The sequence below is a fragment of the Mercenaria mercenaria genome, chromosome 8 (genome assembly GCF_021730395.1).
Source record: "Mercenaria mercenaria strain notata chromosome 8, MADL_Memer_1, whole genome shotgun sequence".
NCBI classification, from domain to species: domain Eukaryota; kingdom Metazoa; phylum Mollusca; class Bivalvia; order Venerida; family Veneridae; genus Mercenaria; species Mercenaria mercenaria.
The window spans coordinates 51,279,250-51,300,815 of NC_069368.1; the positions used below are offsets into that span (position 1 = coordinate 51,279,250).

Below are 21,566 nucleotides of genomic sequence, written 5' to 3' on the forward strand. Positions count from 1 at the left end.
GGTCTAGTTAGGGTCCCTGCTGTGCTAATTGCCCTCTAATCAGTTGCTATTACATAATCGCTGATAAGCAGCAGATAAGATGGGAGTTATATATTGGATTTGGGGGGGTGGGGGGGGGGGTGGGGAAACACTTATATAGTAGTGAATCTAAGCCTTTAATTATAGAATGAGAGATAAAAAATGTTCCGAGGAAAGCACCCTTTTTTTCTGTCTTCGATTAACAAGTGTTACATGACCCATGTACAACTAGTCCAACTCACTTTCAGATAGTCCAACTCGTGACGTAATTATCATTTTCATTTCATTTCAGTCTGTGGACGAACCATCAGGGGAGGTAACTAGAGTCACGTTGTGGAACGGGCCGTTTGCTGATGTTGATATAACTCGTGGCCCAATCCATTTGTATATGTTACTTTTGTGTTCATACTATTGTACATATGCCTAATAACAAATACAATAAAATATTATTAAACTAAACTAGAGTCACGCATTGGGACTCAAACTCCAACGCAGTGATCTCCCTTACCGCGTCGCTCAATAAGCGTAGCGGCAAGGGAGATCACTGCGTTGGAGTTTGATTGGGACTAATTAGAAACTTGATACATAATAAAATAGTTTCTTTTAAAGCTCAATCTGTCGTCCTTATTTCGGTAATCAACTCAGCATGGCTTTCCCGCAGAAATCTGGAAAAAGTCATGTTAAAGCTAGAACCCACCTCACTGCTTTCAGTTTGTTTTCACAGATTAAAACCGACGATATTTCCAATTAACAGACTGCTATTTTGTCCATTCCTCTATTACCCTTCATTTCGGTTGCTGTATATCTTCAAACATGTAACGTCAATACAAACTTGGCAAAAAATATATCATTAAATATATAATTTTGAGACAAATTTGAAAATCAAGATTTTTGTCGTGTTTTAATTTTACAAAAGCTACGGGAAAAAAAACATATCAATTTAATAGGGAATCGATCTTACCGATTTTCGTCGCGAAGCGACGAAAATCGGGATCGAATCCCACTACGGTAACATACGAGGGTATCCAAACAACACATACTATCCAAATAATAGCCTGGTACCCGACTGTATATCGAGAATCATTCTCTCCAAACAGTCGTTTATGGAACGTAGAGAGTAAACACGGGCACCAGTCTATCCAAATAAAAAAATATGGAGTTCCGGTTTAGACCATGGGCGTGCGACGACCCCGATGAAATTCGGGATATCACGGTCTTCGTTAATGTTAATAAGCGTCCGTCAGATCAGTAGGCGAAACGCAATATCCGCACAATAAGATGTCTGCGACTCGAAAGAATATTCAAAGTAAGCTGTTAATTTTGTTGCGTCAGAAGCTTATCAGCCGGTAACGTGACTACTGTGCACTGATATAATTTGTGATACAAACATGCTTTATTCAATACTGAGTAGCATTTTTAAACGGCGACATTTTGAACATTTTTATATTTAGAGTGAAAGTGGATACACGTTACACTGGCGCCGACATTTTGAAAATTTGAGGAAACAAAAACATTCTCCAACGAGTTCTTCAGCTCGGGGAATGAAAGAATAGATTCACCTTTGTGTCACTTTTCAGATCGTATTTAATTCCTTTCCGGTACTTTAGTTTCTTTGAACATCTTTGTTACTAAGCCTATATTGAATTTTTAAAATTAAGAAATCCGTGATACTTGCAGGCATGACTGATTAATGGAATTATTTTACTTTTATATAGAATATGGACGCCACTCCATTACAGCATGTGCATGGTTGGACCTGTTGACATTTTTAGAAACGTGAGTAACTAATTTTCCATTGTATAATAATAATGTAAACAAACACCCCACCCATAAACAGGCTGGTAACATTGCCCGATCGGGCTTATGACACAAAAAGTAATATTTCTTGACAAATAATGAAGATATTTCTTTCAGACTTGGTTCTATTTATTAAGCATTACATATAATGCTTATCAAGATAGAAATAACTTTGTTGCCTTCAGTTTAGTTAGAATTACTTCCATTTTTCAGATTTTTATGATGCATAATTTTTGAAGTCCAAAAATATTATGTTTTAATGCAATGTTTAAAACAGAAAAGGGATCAATGGCTTTCTAGTGCTCCAAACTTGTGCGCCAATACCTTTATTCTATATATTTAGGGTAAATACTTTGTTTCTAGTGCAGATGTATGAGCAATTTTTTTAGGACTAACATTTCTCTATAATGTTGTAAGTGAAAGCAGAGTAAAATGTTTACATTCATGTACTAGCGCAATAATTTAGAGCATTAGAAAGCCATTTAACCCTTTTTTGTTTTAAACTTAGCATTCGAACATTGTTTTTTTGGACTTCAAAGATTATGCGTCATAAAAATCTGAAAAGGGGAAATAATTCTACCAAAACTGAAGGCAACCAAGTTATTTTTATTCTAATTTGTATCATTTGTTATGCTTAACAAATGGACCAAGTTTGAAAGAAATATCTTCATTATTTTTCAAGAAATATTACTTTTTGTGTCATAAGCTCGATCGGGCAATGTTACCAGCCTGATAAAAAGCATAGAAATTCCATATTTTTTACATTTTTATTTATTCATCAATTTGAAATGGGCCTTTTAGATTATTATTTCTTAAGGCTCACTGCATGTATACACAGTAATTAAGTTGAGCTTATGATTCTGCCGATAAGCTGTGCTCGGCCTAAATATAGCATTATAGGGAATCAGATCGGCTTCTAGAAAAAAATATAGATTTTAAACAGGCTGGTAACATTGCCCGATCGGGCTTTCGACAAAAAACTAACATTTTTTTGAAAAATAGTAAAGATATTTCTTTCAAACTTGGTTCATCTGTTCATATGACACAAATTAAAATAAAAAATAACTTGGTTGCCTTCAGTTTTGGTAGAATTATTTCCCCTTTTCAGATTTTTATGACGCATAATTTTTGAAGTCCAAAAAATTATGTGTTAATGCATTACATTATGCTATTGGTGTTTGTTTCGTATATTCCACACTCATTTGACACCGTACAAATTGTCAACAGTCGAGATAGCGTTGATAAGCGCAACTTGGCGCAGACATGCAATTCGGCTCGATCTTTCTTTGGAATATATGTAATACTGTTTACATGTCGTACTGATACAACCACATTTTAAAATAAATTCGTATTGATACATCCACATTTTAAAATAAAGTCATATCTGATCCCTAACAAGTTCGTAATTACAAAAATACAGCCCTTATCTGGAGTTCTGAAGCATGCTCGATTAGTTGGTCAGAATTATGAAGGAATTGAATTCAAACTGTTCCATAAATGCAAGAGTTTAAGAGTTAGTCAGAACCATAATCATGCAGAAGATGTAATTACTTTCCGAAATCACAGGACTCAAATTTTGGACTCGCTAAATGCAAGTCAATTTCATGGAATGGAAGTTAAGATAAAAATTTCACACAATTTATTTTGTAAATACAAATAATAGTCAAAATTGTTGCGTTTTTTTGTTAATGTTTGTAGATTCGCTTTCATTTGAGGATAACAGAAAACACAACATCTTTTTTGGTTAGCCATTTTTTGTTGAATGGACAGGGCTTTTTCTGACCATTTTGGGAAAAAGGCCCCTGTGCTTTTTGGGAATTTTCGACTCGCGAATACTGCCATATTGTGAAATATATGTATCGGTTAAACATCCAAATTAGGAAAGTATTTCCATGAAAATCAGTCTTTTTTATTTCTTTACGTATATTTCTGTGATTTCTACTGCTAATATTCATAAAAGAAAACTGCTTTATATTCAAATTCAAGCTGCAAATTCAATAAAATCTACAATACAATGGTTGCACCACTATAATTTGCAACAAAATAGGTCTTTTAAAAAAAAAAAAAAAAAATTTTTTTTTTTTTGGTTTGATTGGGAATTTTTGAACAGCTATTGGGAAAAAATATGCATATTTGCCATTGGGAATGGGACCGAACTGAAAAAGCCCTGATGGATTACTGATTATGAAGAAATGTAGAGGTCTATCTTATAATTAAATCTAGAATGCAGGCTATCTTACTAATTCGTACATGTATACAGTTGAATTGCTATTTATAATATTAGGTACGAAAATTTGCCTTGCCGTAGTTTCAGCCAGTAGTTAAGATACGCCATCAATGATGCGTTCCGAATTACTTTGAAGGTCATTTTGAGTTATAACGCACAAAATTGTACACCAAGGAAAACCGTGCAAGTAATATTGATGTTCTAGCATTTTTTTTAGGATATTCTAACATTCTTAATTGAAAGTCTAAATTTGCAAGTAGATTATAGATTAAGCAACAAGAAAAAAAAGCTACATGCTAAAATTTGCAGTACATTGGTCAAAAAAGTTAAATTTGAGCTCTGCAAATGCAAACTGAAGCCGCTCACATTACTTTTTGGTTCGATGCATTCAGTTCCTGTTCTCCTAGGAATCCCCAGTCGAGCATGTCCCAAACAATATGATGAAGTATTTTGAGGGTATCAGCTAGACCAGTTGTTTTATGGTTCAAAGTTCAGCTTTAAGTTCGGGCATGTGAAATTGGTGTCAGGCTTGGAAAATTTTCTATCTGGTTGCCAGCATGGTTAGTTGAAATCTGAATTTTGTACACTGCACACATACTCAAATACGTTTGAAGTTATACGTTTATGAATCATGAACGTCAGATACCAATAAACAATTTTTGCATTTTGTCGGCTCCTGTGTTCATACTAAACTGAGGAAGGCAGAACAGATTCCTCTAGCTGCTTTACCAGTCTGTTTTTGCCTTTTCATGATACCGAGCAAAGTGAAGGTCATAGACCACCAAGTCAAAAAGGTTACCTGGAATTCACTGGGTTAAAGTAATGTTCATACCTGTCAAAACACACGCATTGCGCGTGTGCCACACGCATTTCGGCCTTAGATCATGCTCACACGCCTACTATTCAAGGTCACACGCATGTTAAAGAAATAAAGCAATCAATTGTTTTTTTCGTAGAAAATTATTGAATCAAACATGCAAGGTGACGTTGACACAGTGTTTTTATACCGTATAATACAGCTTTTACATTCACCGGTGCAACATGTTATTTCTACCGCATGAATAAACATCACAAAAAGTAAACATGGAGGGAGACTATTCAAAACCAGATCTATTGTGTGTTAAAAGTCTAAATTTTCTATGTGAGGGCGTTTCCGGCTTTTAAGGATCTTCGCCCTCCAGACCCTCACGAGGGAAACCTTCCCTTCGAACTTTGATCACACTCGTGGCCTTTGTGGAGCCTTGACAGCTATGAATGTTTGGCTGTTCTGGCTGGTTAGTCGTGTAAACAAACCAACTCATACAGTGACTTTTCTTTTTTCAAAACTGAAATTTTTAACTGCATTTACTTCGTTTCATTATACATTTTGACAAAATTTGCTACTGTATTATTTTCATTAAAAAAAGTTTTATTTAACAAATTTCTCCCGCCATGCCAATGATATAATTGGGGTCATCTTATTGGCATGAAAATTGATAAACTGCAAAAAGGATGTTAGCTCTTAGACCTTTGAAATTTCAAAACAGCTGGTTGTCCATGTTTTCTTAATTTGCTCACTTTTAACTATTTTCAGGCATCTTGGTCTATTATACAGAGTATTGTTGTACTGCTCCAAAGTGCTTGTTGACAGACTGAAACCACTTGCTTGCGGCTCATAAGGTATTTCTATCTTTCTGTTTCTTTATTATATAGTTGCAGCTGTGGGAAGCAGTTTCAATCATTCAAAAAGCATGATCAGATATACTATATACAAATTAGTATTTGTGTGAACAGATTTTTGCGATTGAGTCAGTGCGTAGAATCAAATACCAAGGAAATTAGGCGTAAAAAAAATTGTCTGTTTCCTGTATCCTGACCTACCATCAATTTTTGGCCCGACCCTAAATGGACGGTGCGTCCGCCTTTGTCTTGGAGAACATTTTTTTCAACTTTTTGACAAAAAGTTGCAAAACTGCACTTTTTATGCTTTAAACATGGACAGTGATGTTATAAATCAACTTACTGATGCTCTAGAGGCATTAACCCCACTATTTGTATTCATTTTTTGACACAAAAATAATTTCCAAAAAGTCTCCCTAAAAATAATTTTAAAAAATCCAGAGAAAAAGTTTTTCCAACCTACCTACCCTAATTTTTTTTAACATTTTACCGGAAACAAATTTTTTTTTTAGACCTTAATAATTTCTTGATGATAAAGCATTTCTGGACAAAACCATAAAATATAATACATGCATGTTTGCAAATTTAAACAATTATTAGCTCGATCACCTGTCACAGGGTGACAACATGAGTTGATGTCCGTCATGTTCCAACAGTTTGTAAAAAATCTTCTTCAGAACCACTGGGCAGATTTACACCAAACTTCACAGAATGATCATGGGGTGGTCCTCTTTCAAAATTACCCATAGAATTTAATTCCATATAGAACTCACCGAAAAGAAAAACTTTGAAAATGTTTGCTTGTCAGAAATTGTTAGCCGGCAGGGCTTTTCATCCTTATATGACAGAGGCCTATATTCGGCCACTTCCCAATAAAAAAATATTGCATTTTTCCATGCAAGGTAACATTTCCCAAAAATCACATCAGCAAATGGTTTAATTTTATTTACATTTTAGTGTTACTGGAGGAAGCGGTTCTCAGATATTGATTTTTTAGCTCACCTGTCAATAGTGACAAGGTGAGCTTTTGTGATAGTGTGGCATCCGTCGTCCGTCCGTGCGTCGGTAAACTTTTGCTTGTGACCACTCTATAGGTCACATTTTTTATGGGATCTTTATGAAAGTTGGTTGGGGTCTCTTTTTATCAATTTACAATATTTGATTTCTGTTTTACAGGTTCACTTCTTGAGAGCAGGCAGCTACAAAATGGAAGGTCAACAAATCCAGTATACTTGAAAAGCAAGAAAGAAACACCAGAAAATATAAAAAGACAGAAGAACAAGGGAACTTTAATAAAAAAACAAAACTTTTAAGGATAGGAATTCAGGATTTACTTAGAAACTAAATTTATTTTGAGAACAGCAGTGTTTGACTAAGCTCTGTTACTTTAAGAGATAATGTATTATCACATTGGTTTTGTTATTGTCGAGCCCGCTTGCAGAAGCGAAGACATAGTTTTCCAAATGTCTATTCGGTGTATGTGCGTGCATCCGTCCGGATTTATTTGTCCGGACCATAATTTGGACATGCATGGAGCAATCTTGTTTATATATGGTATGAATGTTAACCTCAGTGAGACGGAGTGTCATGCGCAAGCCCCAGGTTCCTATCTCAAAGGTCAAGATCACACTTACAGGTCAAAGGTCAAATTCAAAAATGACTTTGTCCAGAGGATTTCTTCTTCATGCATGGAGGGATTTTGATGTAACTTGGCACAATTGTTCACCATCATGAGATGGAGTGTCATGCGCAAGAACCAGGTCCCTAGGTCTAAGGTCAAGGTCACACTTAGAGGTCAAAGGATACAAGAATGACAACTTTGTCCAGAGGATTTCTTCTTCATGCATGGAGGGATTTTGATGTAACTTGGCACAATTGTTCACCATCATGAGATGGAGTGTCATGCGCAAGAACCAGGTCCCTAGGTCTAAGGTCAAGGTCACACTTAGAGGTCAAAGGATACAAGAATGACAACTTTGTCTGGAGCATTTCTTCTTCATGCATGGAGGGACTTTGATGTAACTTGGCATAAATGTTCACCACCATGAGGCGGAGTGTCGTGCGGAAGAACCAGGTCCCTTGGTCTAAGGTCAAGGTCACACTTAAGGTCAAAAGTCAGATACAAGAATGACTTTGTCTGGAGCATTTCTTTTTGATGCATAGAGGGATTTTGATTTAACTTGGCGCAATTGTTCATCATCATGCGACGGAGTGTCATGCATAAGGTCCTAGAATTACTTCCCTTTGTTGTTACTATAAATAGCTTACATTTGTAACTTTTTTATTACTGGTCGTAGGGAAAAATCAAGACCACTTTTCTGTAGTACAACATGCATGTTACATCCAATTTTCAGGTGTATTTTGACCTATCTCTGCTGGTGCGGATTTTTGTGTGGACTTAGAATTTTTTTTATATTTTTTTTTTTTAATTTTTTTTAATTTTTTTTTTTTTTAATTTTACGTTCCTTTGTTGTTACTGTAAATAACTTATATTGTAACTTTTTGCAGTCTCTTTTATTTGGCATAAATGTTTGCCTCAATGAGACAAGGAGTGTCATGCACAACTCCCAGTCCTTTTGACAGCTGGCGGGCTTGACATATTGCCTGTGGTCATCTAGTTCTCATATTTTTCATGAGATTTTAAAGAGAATGTTCTGTTATACCCTCGTGTAGTAAGCTTGTCTGTCTGATTTAAATATTTTTTGGTACATAGTTACAGGTCAAGTTCGACTTTGGGGTCAGTAGGTCAAAGGTCAAGATAACTTGCAAACGTTTTGGCGTGGGATCATAGCTTTTGCAACACAGGTGTAACATGATAAAATACAGGTTGTTTGAATTTGAGGTCAATAGATCAGAGGTCAAGGTCACAGTGACCTTGAACAGTTGAACCGTTTCCGAATGATAACTTTGGACCTTGAGCCTAGGATGATAAAGTTTGGTACACAGGTGTCACATCATGAAATACAGGTCAAGTTTTACTTTGAGGTCAGTAGGTCAAGGTCACAATAAGGCAAAACAGTGAAATGTTTTTCAGATTATAACTTGAGAATGCTTGAGCCTAGGATAATGAAAATTGTTAGGGAGGTTAATTATGACCAGCAGGTGACCCCTAATGATGTTGAGGTCAGTAGGTCACAGGTCAAGGTCACACTGACCCGGCTCTTTAAAATGATGCATGGAGGGGCACCTGGGGTCTTCCTCCACCACTAAAACTGGAAAGTCGCCATATGACCTATCCCAGTGTCGGTGTGATGTTATGTTCAACAAAATAAATACAGTTCTTTAAAACGGTTTTTGGACAATAACTTCAGGATGCTTGGGATGAGAAACACAAAATTTAGTACAAGGTTGGTCTTGACCAGCAGATTACCTGTATTGATTTATAGTTCCAAAGGTCAGGATGACCCGGAACATTTAAACCTTTTCCATACAACAACTTGAGAACACTTGGGCGGAGGATCATGAAACTATGGAGATTGAATTTGAGGTCATTAGGTCATAGCTCAAGAAAATGCTACTTTGATATTGGCTTAGTTCTGTGATAAGGCCATATTGTAGGGGTATAATTCATCACTTCTGTGACAACTCTAGCGTTTAGCTCACCTGAGCACAAGGTGCTCAAGGTGAGCTTATGTGATCACCCTGTGTCCGTCCGTCGTCAACAATTTTACTGTTAACACATTTTGACCTAATCTTTATGAAACTTGGTCAGAATGTTACCCTAAAAAAAATCTTGGACACATTTGATGTTGGGTTATCTTGGATCAAAAACTAGGTCACCAAGTCAAATCAAAGGAAAAGCTTGTTAACACCGTAGAGGTCACATTTAAGACTATATCTTCATGAAACTTGGCCAGAATGTTAATCTTGATGATCTCAAGGTCTAGTCTGAATTTGGGTTATGTAGGGTCAAAAACAGGTCGATAGGACAAATCAAAGGAAAAGCTAGTTTACATTCTAGAAGCCAAATTTATGACCATATCTTAATGAAACTTGGTCAAAATGTTAATCTTAATGATCCATATATCAGATTCAAATCTGGGTCAAGTGGGGTCAAAAACTAGGTCACCAGGTTAAAATAAGGGAAAAGCTTGTTAACACTCTGGAGGTCACAATTTTGGCCCAATCTTAATGAAACTTGGTCAGAATGTTACCCTCAATAAAATATTGGACAAGTTTGATATTGGGTCGTCTAGGTTCAATAACTAGGTCACCAGGTCAAATCAAAGGAAAAGCTTGTTAACACTGTAGTGGCCACATTTATGACCATATCTTAATGAAACTTTGTCAGAATTTTAATCTTGATGATCTATAGGCCAAGTTAAATCTAGTTCAGGTGGGATTAAAAATTAGGTCACTAGGTCAAATCAAAGGAACAGCTTGTTAACACTCCAGAGGCCACATTTATGACTGCATCTTCATGAAACTTAATCAGAATGTTAATCTTGATGATCTTTCAGTCAGGTTTGAATCTAGGTCATGTGGGGTCAAAAACTAGGTCACCAAGTCAGATCAAAGGATAAGCTAGTTAACTCTTTAGAGGCTACATTTATGATCATATCTTAATGTAACTTGGTCAGAATGTTGATCTTGATGATCTTTATGTCAATATGTCAGGCGAGTGATACAGGACCATCATGGCCCATCTTGTTTATTTGTTCTTGTTGTAAGAGAAATTGTACATTCTAGAATACAAATTACAGCAAGTTTCATTTTCTCTATTTTGACAATACTTATTTCAAAGCCTGACAAAAGCATCCAGTACTGTTATTAAAAGTTGTTATTCACAGTTCAGCTATATTTCATGTATGGATAAAACAAGTTATTTGATCTGTGATCATTATAAATGTGTATACAGATAAAACTTAAACATGTGAACAGTTTATTCAATAAATAAAGTGTAATGCAAGTCTTTGTGATGTGTATATAAAAACAAAATTAGGATTTGTTTTACGAGTAATTTCAGAATTACAATTAACACAAATAAAAAGAAACCAAGCCTGCACAAGAATGCTAATCTGTCTCCCTAGACTGAGCCTGCCGTGGTGCAAATAGATTGTTAATGTGTGTCTGTCTGTTAAGTCTTGTTAACAGTGAGTTGCAATCTAGTAATTTTTCAGTTTGTATGATTTTTAGCTCACCTGAAGCACAGTGTGAGCTGTTGTGATCTCATTAAGTCTTTCATTGTGCTTCTCAACAATTTGCCTGTTATTAAACACCCTAGTAAACAGTTTTTTTAAATGTTAAAGGGATGAGTTGAAGTCTGATCGATTCCCGATTGAGGCAGTGCCTTATTTCATATTACTTCATTCTGCGCTCTGCCGACAATGCTGTGTTCAAGTCCAACTGAATTCTCTGTGTACTCAAGACTGTTAAATTAGATATATAGATCTACTTCTTTATTTCACACCATAAAAAAGATAGACGTAGATCTACAAACGAAAGTTCGCGCATTTTAAATGACAAACAACAACACATATACATACGTAAAATTAACCCCCAGTGTTAAAAAAATCGAAAACAATTTTTCATGAATCATAATCATCAGATAGGAAACGTTCTAGCTAAGAAACTGAGTGCTTACACTTTATGTTTCGTCCAAAATTAAGAAACTTACGTGGCATTTTCGGAAGTAATTCCAAATGGCTGTTTATAAGGAACCGGAAGAGTTGTCCCGTCAAATATGAAAAAAAGATACGAATTTTTTTGGACTGGCTGTAGACTTCAGTTAAAATAAAAGTCAAGTTGTTGTTATTTTTTTTAAACATTTGATGAACAAATTTAAATATTGAACACATGATAATCCTTTTGCAGAAAAGGATGCGTAATATTTAGTATTTTCAAAATGTGTTTAGAAATAATGGCGATTATCGGCTCGAGGAATATCACTGTATTGCAAGCGAGACCAACAAAGCAAATTACTTAGAAACAAATATCTAGATTTAATTCCCTTGCCTTGTATTAAAAAAAAACCAACAAAGTACGGAGCGCCAGTTTCCGTGAGCTGACACGTGTTCACTATGATAAATGAATAAAGGGTCGTTGTTTAGTGCATATACCAGGAATTTAATATGAAAACATGACACCAAAAGCTGAATTAATTGAATCATGTTTTTCATCTAATATGAATTTTTATGGATACTTCATATAAATATTGTCAATGTTGATTCTGTACATATTTGTATTTTACATGGGGATATGGACAAACTCACACGGGGCTATGGTCAAACTCTGAGTCGTTTTAACTTAAATTAACAAGAAGTATGAATACAGTATGAATAAATATGCTTTATCATGTACTTATTAATATCATAAAGAAGAGATGGCATAACCCAAATATAAAGTTTGTGTAGCCGCGTTAAGGGTGTGCCGACACGGATACGACTATTGAAATTTTAGTAAATAATGAAAATGAGAACTCTCGCTAGACAACCTGTTCAATGTAGAGAGAGAAAAAAGCGTCCCATTATCTCTATACGCCACGACCTGTGTTAGATATTATAGATACTTGTTCACTGATACCTTGTACACGTATCAAAAGGATGTTATAAATACATCATACGGGATGTTCTGTGTTTACATATCGCCTTAGGAGTGTGTCACAGATTTAATTAATTCACTACATAAACAAACTACTGCAGTACACATTACTAGAGGTGCACTGATATGTATCAAGTGTGTAGACAACCGGCGATACGCTTAATTAACTTCGCATCACAACACAATATACAGTTTAGTGATAAAACTTGGCTAGTGTTTCGGATATAAAATTCAGTAATCAGTGTTATTTACTAAAATGAGTTTGATAGAACAAGCAATGGATTCTCTGTCAGGGCTGAAACAAAGATGTCGGGGAGTGTCATTTGTGCTAATTTTATCTTTAACCGCATTTTTGGGATTTGTTGTGTTTTCACCAGTCTTCATTACCGTATTTTTTCTAAAGCTACCATGCGCGCGCTGGATTGTGGATACTATAATCAGCACGTGGTTTGCTTTAGCCGTGGGCGCGTTTGAACTCTTGTACGGTGTTAAAATTTCCGTGCAAGGTGATGTTTCTAATATAGACAAATGCTGTAGCTCTCTGGTTATAATGAATCATAGAACTAGAATGGATTGGCTGTTCTATTTTGCCGTACAAGCCAGATACAGCTCCTTAAGGAGATTCAAAATTTCTTTAAAAGACGAATTACGTCATGCACCAGGTGCAGGCTGGGCTATGCAAGCAAAACAATTTCTTTTTTTAAAAAGAAACTGGGATCTTGATAGAGCTCGAATTGAAAACTCTTTGAAACATTTCCAGTGTGTTAACTATTACCCGCAGTTGTTATTTTTTCCGGAAGGAACAGATTTTACGCCGTACACACGTAACAAGAGTAGACAATATGCTAAAAAGAACGACCTTCCGGAATACGAGTACGTACTTCACCCTCGGACCACGGGATTTACTTCCGTCTTTGGTTACATGAAATCATATAACAATTTAAAACAAGTGGTTGATGTTACAATAGCCTACCCTCAAAATATTCTACAGAACGAAACAGATCTACTCAATGGAAACATTCCTAGAGAAATTGTATTCACGGTGAAAACTTACAGTGCCGAGGAACTTCCGGAAAGCAGTGAAACCGCGTTAGCGGGGTGGCTGGAGGACCGATGGCGCGAAAAGGAGGCCTTCCTAAAGTCATTTTATGAAAATAAACAAACAGGCACCAACGATTATGATTTTAATCAAAATTTAGAAATAGAAAGAGATCTAACTCTGTACTCGATCGGTGCTTTACTATTCTGGGCATTTATTTCAGCAGTAACTGTTTGGTGTCTTCTATTTTATGCATACTTTAGATGGATTTTCCTTAGCTTGAGTGTCATCAATGTAATCATAAGTACCATCATGGGATTTGACGCGCTTTTTACTAAGCTGTCGGTTATGTGAACTATATCCACGCTATATTCAGAATATATCTCAAGTGCCATTATTATTAGATATCATTAGTTAGTCATGTTTATTTATTCAAGGCTCTTAATGTTCTCTTAGTAACTGTCAGTTATCTGCCAGTGTATAAATAATCACTTGAGAGTTCAGGTATAGTACAAGTAATAAATTTATGGACTATACTGTATTGACTATACGAGGCTACAACAGTAGTTTTATTAGAACATAATAGCTTTACGAGAATACAATTTCTATGAAACAAACACAATTTATACGGAACTTTAAACTGTTGCGTAAATATGGATATTTTCTCCCATTTGTGGTTGGTTTATGATGTTTTACTGCCGCCCTGTGCATATATTAACATGGTTAATGATAGTGTATATATAAAATTGTTAAGAGGTTATTATGATTTTGTTGGTTAGTGGTTACCAAACATTTTAAAACTGAAAATAAATTTTTTAGAAACAATAATTTTTGCTAGAAGTATTTAAATCCTTTAAACGTTTTTAGACCCACTAGCTGTTTCTTGTATGCTTGCGTGCGTGCGTGTGTATTTGTGTGCTAGTTTCAACGCCGCCGACGGCATAAGTTTTGCATGCAAGCATGTTGATTTTTTCCCAGAAATAACCGCCCGGACTTCGAAAGTCTTCGGCTTGATATGCCACTGACATATAATTATGGTTTTTGTAACTTTTACACAACTTTGACCTATATTTAACAAAATTATGTCCCTTTCTAAATAATTTGGTAGCATGACACAACATCAGAATTGTGTCACTCCATCTGACCTCGCTGCTTAAATAGTTATGTGTTATATAACGTTGATAGTAACTGTTGTACATTTCGTATATAATGTACCAACACTTTTGCCAAATCAATATTTAGAGCTGCAGTTTCTCGAAATACTTTGATACAAACATTACACAAATATTACAAATACGCAAGATAACGGGAAATATTTGGCAGCGTCTCACACTCAGTGGTACACAGGCACAACACCATAACTTTTATTCGAAATAGTAAAAAATATGTATTTTCAATTCCTTTTTACACAAAAAATCATCTCGAGCATTAACAGGGTGGCCAACCCAAGTGACTTTTTGGTATCGTATACACGAGGAAATCACTCCATTCATGTAACATTCTTGTAACATGATGGATTTTAATTAAGAAAAAAAAAGCAAGCGTCAAAGACTGAAAAACGAGTGCTTTCCTCGGCACAAAACGTCTGCCACTCTTAACCCTTACCCTGCTAAATTTCTATAATGAACTTGTCCACCTTTTAATTTTGACAGTACCATTAACTGTTAAAAGGGGTGCTTACCAAAAAGATACTGACTGAATGGTGAACAGTGCAGATCTTGATCAGACTGCACGAATGTGCAGACTGATCATGATCTACACGGATCGCAAAGGCAGAATCAATCATGTCCGGCATGGTAAGGGTTAATACTGTCTTCAAACACTTCACCCAAATGAGTACCTTGTCTACACATTTAGTCAGTGAAAGAAAACTGGAAAACGCTTTGTGGCGAGGACAGCACACATTATCTTGTCTTGGACGCTTTTTATTTTATTAAAATCTGTCAAGTAATACCGAAAAGATAGGCAAAAATGTTACCTGAATCGAGCGATTTCCCCGTGTCGACGACACCGAAAAGTCCCGTGGGTTTGGCGGTGGTTCGCAATCTGAGCAGTTGCCCTACTTTATCGCAATGCGCAGAGTTTGAATACAAATTCGTGAGGTGCGCATAGAATAATATTAAAATTTCCTATCTATAGTGATTATTCTATTTTAGCTTAAATTAAAACGTATTTAGTGCTAGATACAATGCAGAGGGGTTCATAAAAGTATTAGGTTATTCAAAAGAAACGTTACTTTTTACACTCGAAGTCTGTACAAAAAGATTATGTGTATGCTTTTTTTCATTCTGTAGAGAACAAGAAACAAATAGAATTCAAGGTTGTGATATTTAGAGGTGCAGAGTTTCGTAAACTACGTTTTAATGTTGTTTTCGCAATTACGTTTTGACATTACGAACAAATTACGTTTTCAAGTTTGAATACTAAGTTAGAACACAGCTTGTTGGTCTAATCAGATTTTTCACTGTTGGTATTCATGTTACAATGCATTTACGTAAAGGGTAGAAGATATTCCGTTAAATAAGTCAAAATATTCTTTTCATCAAATAACATTAAGCGCTTCAGTTAAAACCCTGATTTCAGGAAATGAAGATTTTTTGTTTGAAAAAAGGTTGAAGACTCCTCAGACCTCCCAGAAACAAACGAACAAACATTATTTACTGATCGATGCTTATCTAAGTCCTAGTGCCATATTTATGGCATACATTGAACCAAGTATCTTAGAGCTATGACTTAGTATCTCCCTTTTGTAAATAGCAACCCCGTAACTCCCCATGAGGTCAGAATAACTTTGTAACTCCTACCCATAGATAAGACGCACTATCACCGCCCAGTTGTGTGAAAGATCGTCAGTGTCTTTAAAGTCAGTTTTGTTGGAATTGTCTTTGTCCGTGTGAGTTATGTCCATTTCGCCGTCGTTTGTAATCAACGTCATAGGTTTTATCGTCGTTGAAACTGCCGTCGTCGGTTCACTCTTTGTTAATGAGGGCATGCGTTTCGTGAAGATACATCAAAGTGTTTATCCATATAACAAAAATGTTATGGTGTAAACAAGTAAAGATTAAGAGACAGACCGGTGAACGACGGCAAGAAGGTTATCAAAATAGCAGGACCTACGAGCACTTTCTGCTAAGGTCAGCAAAAATGAAAAATGCCAAGCCTTAGACGGACCTTATGCACAATATCATCATGTGTAGAACCAATTAGGAGTTACTAAGTCTAAATAGGAGATAACAAGTCTTGAAATCTATTTAATTTTACACATGTACAAGCGGGAACGAGGACGCTTCTGTGAATATAGGCTGGTGATAATCAAGGGGACAAATAAAAGTTATCCATGTAATTACTATTCATGAAACTAAAGTTAGTCAGGTCAATAGAAATCGTCGTTAAGATGTAGTCACATGTTGTCGTTGAGACATGACTTACATTGTAACGGACCTTTCCGAGAGTGGTTATTCTTGATTGTTTTGCGGTGACCGGGCGAAAGTCTAAATAAAACAAGTAAACATCCAGATCATTTAGTGCTCTTTGAGATTGATTTGATTTATAAAAATATAAGGTCTGTGCCATTATATTAAATTTATGTTAGGACAGATTTCTCTTCCGTTAGAGGTTAAGTCGCTGTCTTCGGATCACTTCAGTTGGGTTTTTAGTTCGAGCTTTGCTGGGGTCGAAAATGGCGGAGCAATCAAGGTGGCATGCAGCAGGTCGACGGTTCTACCTAGTGGACTTAATCATATCTGAAATTCACCCGGGGTCGTGAAGCTTTAAAGATTGAAAGGTCGCCATACGATGACATGAGCTGCCCCATTGATTTGAGCCCTAATTATTATTAAGACAAACAAATTCATCAAGTATACTGAGTTCATGTCCAACATAGTGGTTGATATTCAGTCTTAAAAGTTAGAAAATGAAGAAAGATATCGAATTGCCCCAGTTGTGGGCTATGTCAGTGAAACCTTTAAAGCAGCTATACAGATTATAGATAGTGGCAACACTAATTTCGTGCCGATACATAAATCTGGCAGACATTACATTCATATCAGATACATTATCTTTCTCCTATGCGCATTAGATGCATGTGATAATTGACAACATCTGTAGATTTTATATTACTTCTGTTACCTGAAAAATGATTAAATATATGAGCCGCGCCATGGGAAAACCAACATAGTGACTTTGCGACCAGCATGGATCCAGACCAGCCTGCGTATCGCGCAGTCTGGTCAGGATCCATGCTGTTCGTTAACGGTTTCTATAATTTCAATAGGTATTGATAGCGAACAGCATGGATCCTGACCAGACTGCGCGGATGCATGCTGGTCGCAAAGCCACTATGTTGGTTTTCCCATTGCGCGGCTCATACCAGAGACCATGCTCGCTTATCTCCAGACTTGGAATAAAAATCTATTCTACATGAAGGACAACACATTATAACAGCCCTAGTGGGATTAGTAGATAATACTTTACGGCTACATAGACTACGGTTGAATACAACCCTGGACGGAACCATGGGAACACGAACCCAGGGGCCCCTCTATACGCGATCTGTTGCATTGCTCTCCATCTACCTATAACGCCAATCTCGCAAGATAGACTAGCTCATGCATGTGAACTGAATACGTTCAAAATCTATTACATTTTATGACAAAAAAAAATGTATAAGTTCATTCAGAAAAAGTAATATACTATTAATACCTGTGTTACTATCTACTGTTAAGATGATGATCATGAACCTCGACCGGTGGTTATGCATTTTCTGGCGGCTGCGGGTGCTCGGCAGTATTTTGTCATAACGGTTCGCTGGACATTTTAACGTGAAGTAAGTTTCTGTTGATATGACCATTTGCTAATATACCGTGGGTTCATGTTCAAATCGCAAGCTGCCAGTTTAGTCCTTCAGTCCTTTCCAAATTTGCGTGCTGACACGTCTATATAACGTGATCAAATATTCAATTTGAATATATATAATTTACAACAATGAATGCCCTTACGGCTTTGTCAAAATCCGGATTTATAGACTTTATAATATTGGCGCCATGCTTTATACCATTTTTTTCGTATCGATATTGAGTGCAAAGTCCGCCAGGAATTTACAAAAGTAGATTCCCACAGGGTATTATATGAAATTGATTCATTGGGTAAATTAATGTATAAATAATGACCTGATCAAAGAAGAAATTGTGTGCAGCCAATACTTGAATTCCTATAATTTCTATCAACTGCCACCTTGACTTTAATTAATCAACTATTGTTGTTTCTTCGATTAGTCTGCTGTTTCAAAAAAATCCAATCCATGGAATAGAATGTTCCATCCATGAAATAGAATGTTCCATATGAGCCGTGCCATGAGAAAACCAACATAGTGGGTTTGCGACCAGCATGGATCCAGACCAGCCTGCGCATCCGCACAGTCTGGTCAGGATCCATGCTGTTCGCTTACAGTTTCTCCAATTCCAATAGGCTTTAAAAGCGAACAGCATGGATCCTGACCAGACTGCGCGGATGCGCAGGCTGGTCTGGATCCATGCTGGTCGCAAACCCACTATGTTGGTTTTCCCATGGCACGGCTCATATGTTAAATAGAAGAAGAAAGGTTCACAAGGCCGTGACGTTTTTGGTGGGAACTGCAAATATTGCTTCATACCACAATAGCATGTATGTTATCTTTGGTGTAATAGTGTATCTCTAAGCACAGGAGTCTGCGGCTGTATTTTGGTGTTCTTTCTGAGCACACTCGCTAGATTGCGATCACCATGTGTTCCGTTCGTATTTTCAGGTGACCCTTGGTTTTTGTTTCCTGCATGGTGTTTATTTATATATAGGGTTATTTTTTATAGATATACTTCTGGAGTCTTTCTGATAAAATTTCAGAGTGTTTATGTATATAAATGTTTTTTTAAAACTAAAAATAGACCTCTGGAGCCTTATTGATAGAATTTCAGACTCCTGTGCTCCAAGTTGGCATTAGAGGCTGGAGCTGGAATTAGAACATCCGGCGTAGATTTTAAAAGTCAAATGAAAAAAAACAACATATTTCCGAACATCAACCTGATAGTAAGTAAAATAAATAGATTTATTAATGTTACATACAAATGATCTTTAAAAAGTATTTTTATGAAATAGGAAAAGTTGAGCCCAACACGTACAAATGAAATGTTACATACTTGGTTTGATATTATGCCTGTTCGTGGACGGCAGTGGAATGGCAAGTTATCGTCAACAGAAAAAAACTGAAACTGAATAATTTGATTAAACGCCTATTTTTATACAATGATATATTCAATGGCGTCGTAAATAATAATAATTATTATTATTATAGAACAATATTAATAATGACAATAATAATAACAGCCTTATTGTAACAAACAGTCATGACCACACCCCTCCCCTTGAGGTCATTTTGCCCCTATTGCGAATACCAGTGCTTAAAGCATCACATGGTACGCCCAGACGAGCTGCATATAGAGGTTCAAACCCTCCGGTTAATGGTGCCATCATATACTGGTTAAGAAAGAAATACTACACACTACCTTACCCATAGAGCCTTACCAAAAATGCGTTTAATTAAACAAACCTTGGAAATATAAATGTTGAAATGTAAAACATTTACAAAAATTTAAGAGCTATCACCTGCTGTTTTCGCATAATAAACAGTTATAAAAAATTCAAAACAATGCCGCAAAATCTCTGAAATACAGTGTCTTAAGAGTTTTTTTGAATGTGTCCAATGATTTATTTTGCGTAGTTCTAACGGCAGTTCATTCCAAAGTTTTGGACCAGTAGTACAGAAACTTAATTATATCATTGAATGTTTTGCACTTGTTGTATGGAACAACATAACGACATTCAGAATTTTTAGACGACCTCAAACCTTGTCTACTAGGAATATACCCTGTAAGCAATTCTGTCAAATACTGAGGTGCTCTGCCAGTGTGACAGCTATATATGAAAGAAAGTATCTTGTACTCAATTCTTGCTTTCACCGGCAGCCAATGTAAGTGATACAATGCTTGTTTAGAACTGTCAAATTTCCTCCTGTTAAGGACAAGTTCTGCGCACATGTTTTCAATACGTTGCATCTTACGCACCTCAAAGTTAGCTACACCATACAGTATGACATTGCAATAATCCTGATGTAAAATAACTAGAGACAAAACTAAAATTTCAGTGGCTGCTTCTGTTAAGTATTTTCGGATGTTCTTAATTCGTAGGTAATTCAACATGGCTGTACGACATTTGCGATTTACATGATCTTTAAAGTTCAAAGTTTCGTCAAGAAATGCACCGAGATATCTAGTTGTGCTTTCACGTTTGACATCATCACCAGCAATGTTAATGGAATTTGTAAAACATTTGTTCAATTTAGGTCTGCTACCAACCATAATAAATTCAGTTTTGGAAGTGTTCATTTTCAGTTTGTTTCTATTCATCCAGTCATTGATTATAACTGCGCAAGGTCTCCGATCGCTTGTGATTCTACGGAAACAGATGTAGGACGAAGGCTTTAATTTGCTATATGATCATCAGCAAAACCGTAGACTGATATGGATTTTGGAATGACATCATAGGAGTTCTAGCATAGGTGAGTTACACCAAGGTCCAAGGCAACTGCCCTGGGGCACACTGCATTCAAGATGGCGGTCTGATGAATATACATTGTTGATATTAATCTTACAAGTACGAGGCCTTAAATAGGAGTCTACCCATTGAAGACTTGTATCACAGACGCCATATTGTGCTTTTAGGACATCTAGAAGAATGTCATGGTCGACAGTGTCAAATGCCGCACTTAAGTCAATAAGGGCCGTGACTTCCTTTTTCTCCATACCACTTAGAAGATCTTTGACCAACCGAAATAGCGCAGATTCACAGGAGTGGTATTTCCTATTTGCAGACTGGTCATGACTGGTTCTTAGGCAACAGACGGTTTTGATTTACATGTTTGTTTAATCTGTAAAGAATAGTTTTCTCAATAAGTTTGAATAGAAATGATAAATTACTCACAGGACGATAATTGGAAAGTTCTAGCTCAAGACCTGCTTTTTTTTAGCAGAGGTCTAACAACTGCTTGTTTGTATTTTACAGGGAAAACACCTTATTGTAATGAGAGATTCACCAATTTAGTGATACTAGAGAGAAGTTCATCTACATATGATTTCAGAATACGTGTAGGCAAAATATCTAACTCTGAAGACGTAGTATTCAATTCATTGATGAGATTTTTCATTTCATCTTGAGTCAATTCAGTAAATTAGTTTAAATTTTGTATATCCCTCAAAG

The 21,566-nt window shown here is 36.2% G+C and overlaps 1 protein-coding gene and 1 long non-coding RNA gene across 4 annotated transcripts; both read left to right on the plus strand.

The window, feature by feature from the left end:
• Positions 1 to 1,332: 1,332 nt before the first annotated feature.
• LOC128559040 (uncharacterized) lies at positions 1,333 to 10,613 on the plus strand. Of its 3 annotated transcripts, none has more exons than XR_008372051.1 (4): positions 1,333 to 1,794; positions 5,616 to 5,701; positions 6,878 to 7,652; positions 7,809 to 10,613. It is a non-coding gene; the product is annotated as an uncharacterized LOC128559040 (long non-coding RNA). The 3 variants fall into 3 exon arrangements; XR_008372052.1 differs by having other exon boundaries at positions 1,337 to 1,616; positions 1,734 to 1,794; positions 6,878 to 10,613; XR_008372050.1 differs by having other exon boundaries at positions 1,346 to 1,794; positions 6,878 to 10,613.
• A 1,884-nt stretch (positions 10,614 to 12,497) lies between these two features.
• LOC128558885 (lysocardiolipin acyltransferase 1-like) lies at positions 12,498 to 13,634 on the plus strand. The gene has a single exon (XM_053549148.1). The coding sequence runs from the start codon at positions 12,498 to 12,500 to the stop codon at positions 13,632 to 13,634; it is 1,137 nt and encodes a 378-aa protein (XP_053405123.1).
• Positions 13,635 to 21,566: the final 7,932 nt, after the last annotated feature.

Bases quoted from the DNA above. Each gene is read 5' to 3' on its own strand.
- LOC128558885 (XM_053549148.1), top strand. From the start codon at position 12,498: ATGAGTTTGATAGAACAAGCAATGGATTCTCTGTCAGGGCTGAAACAA.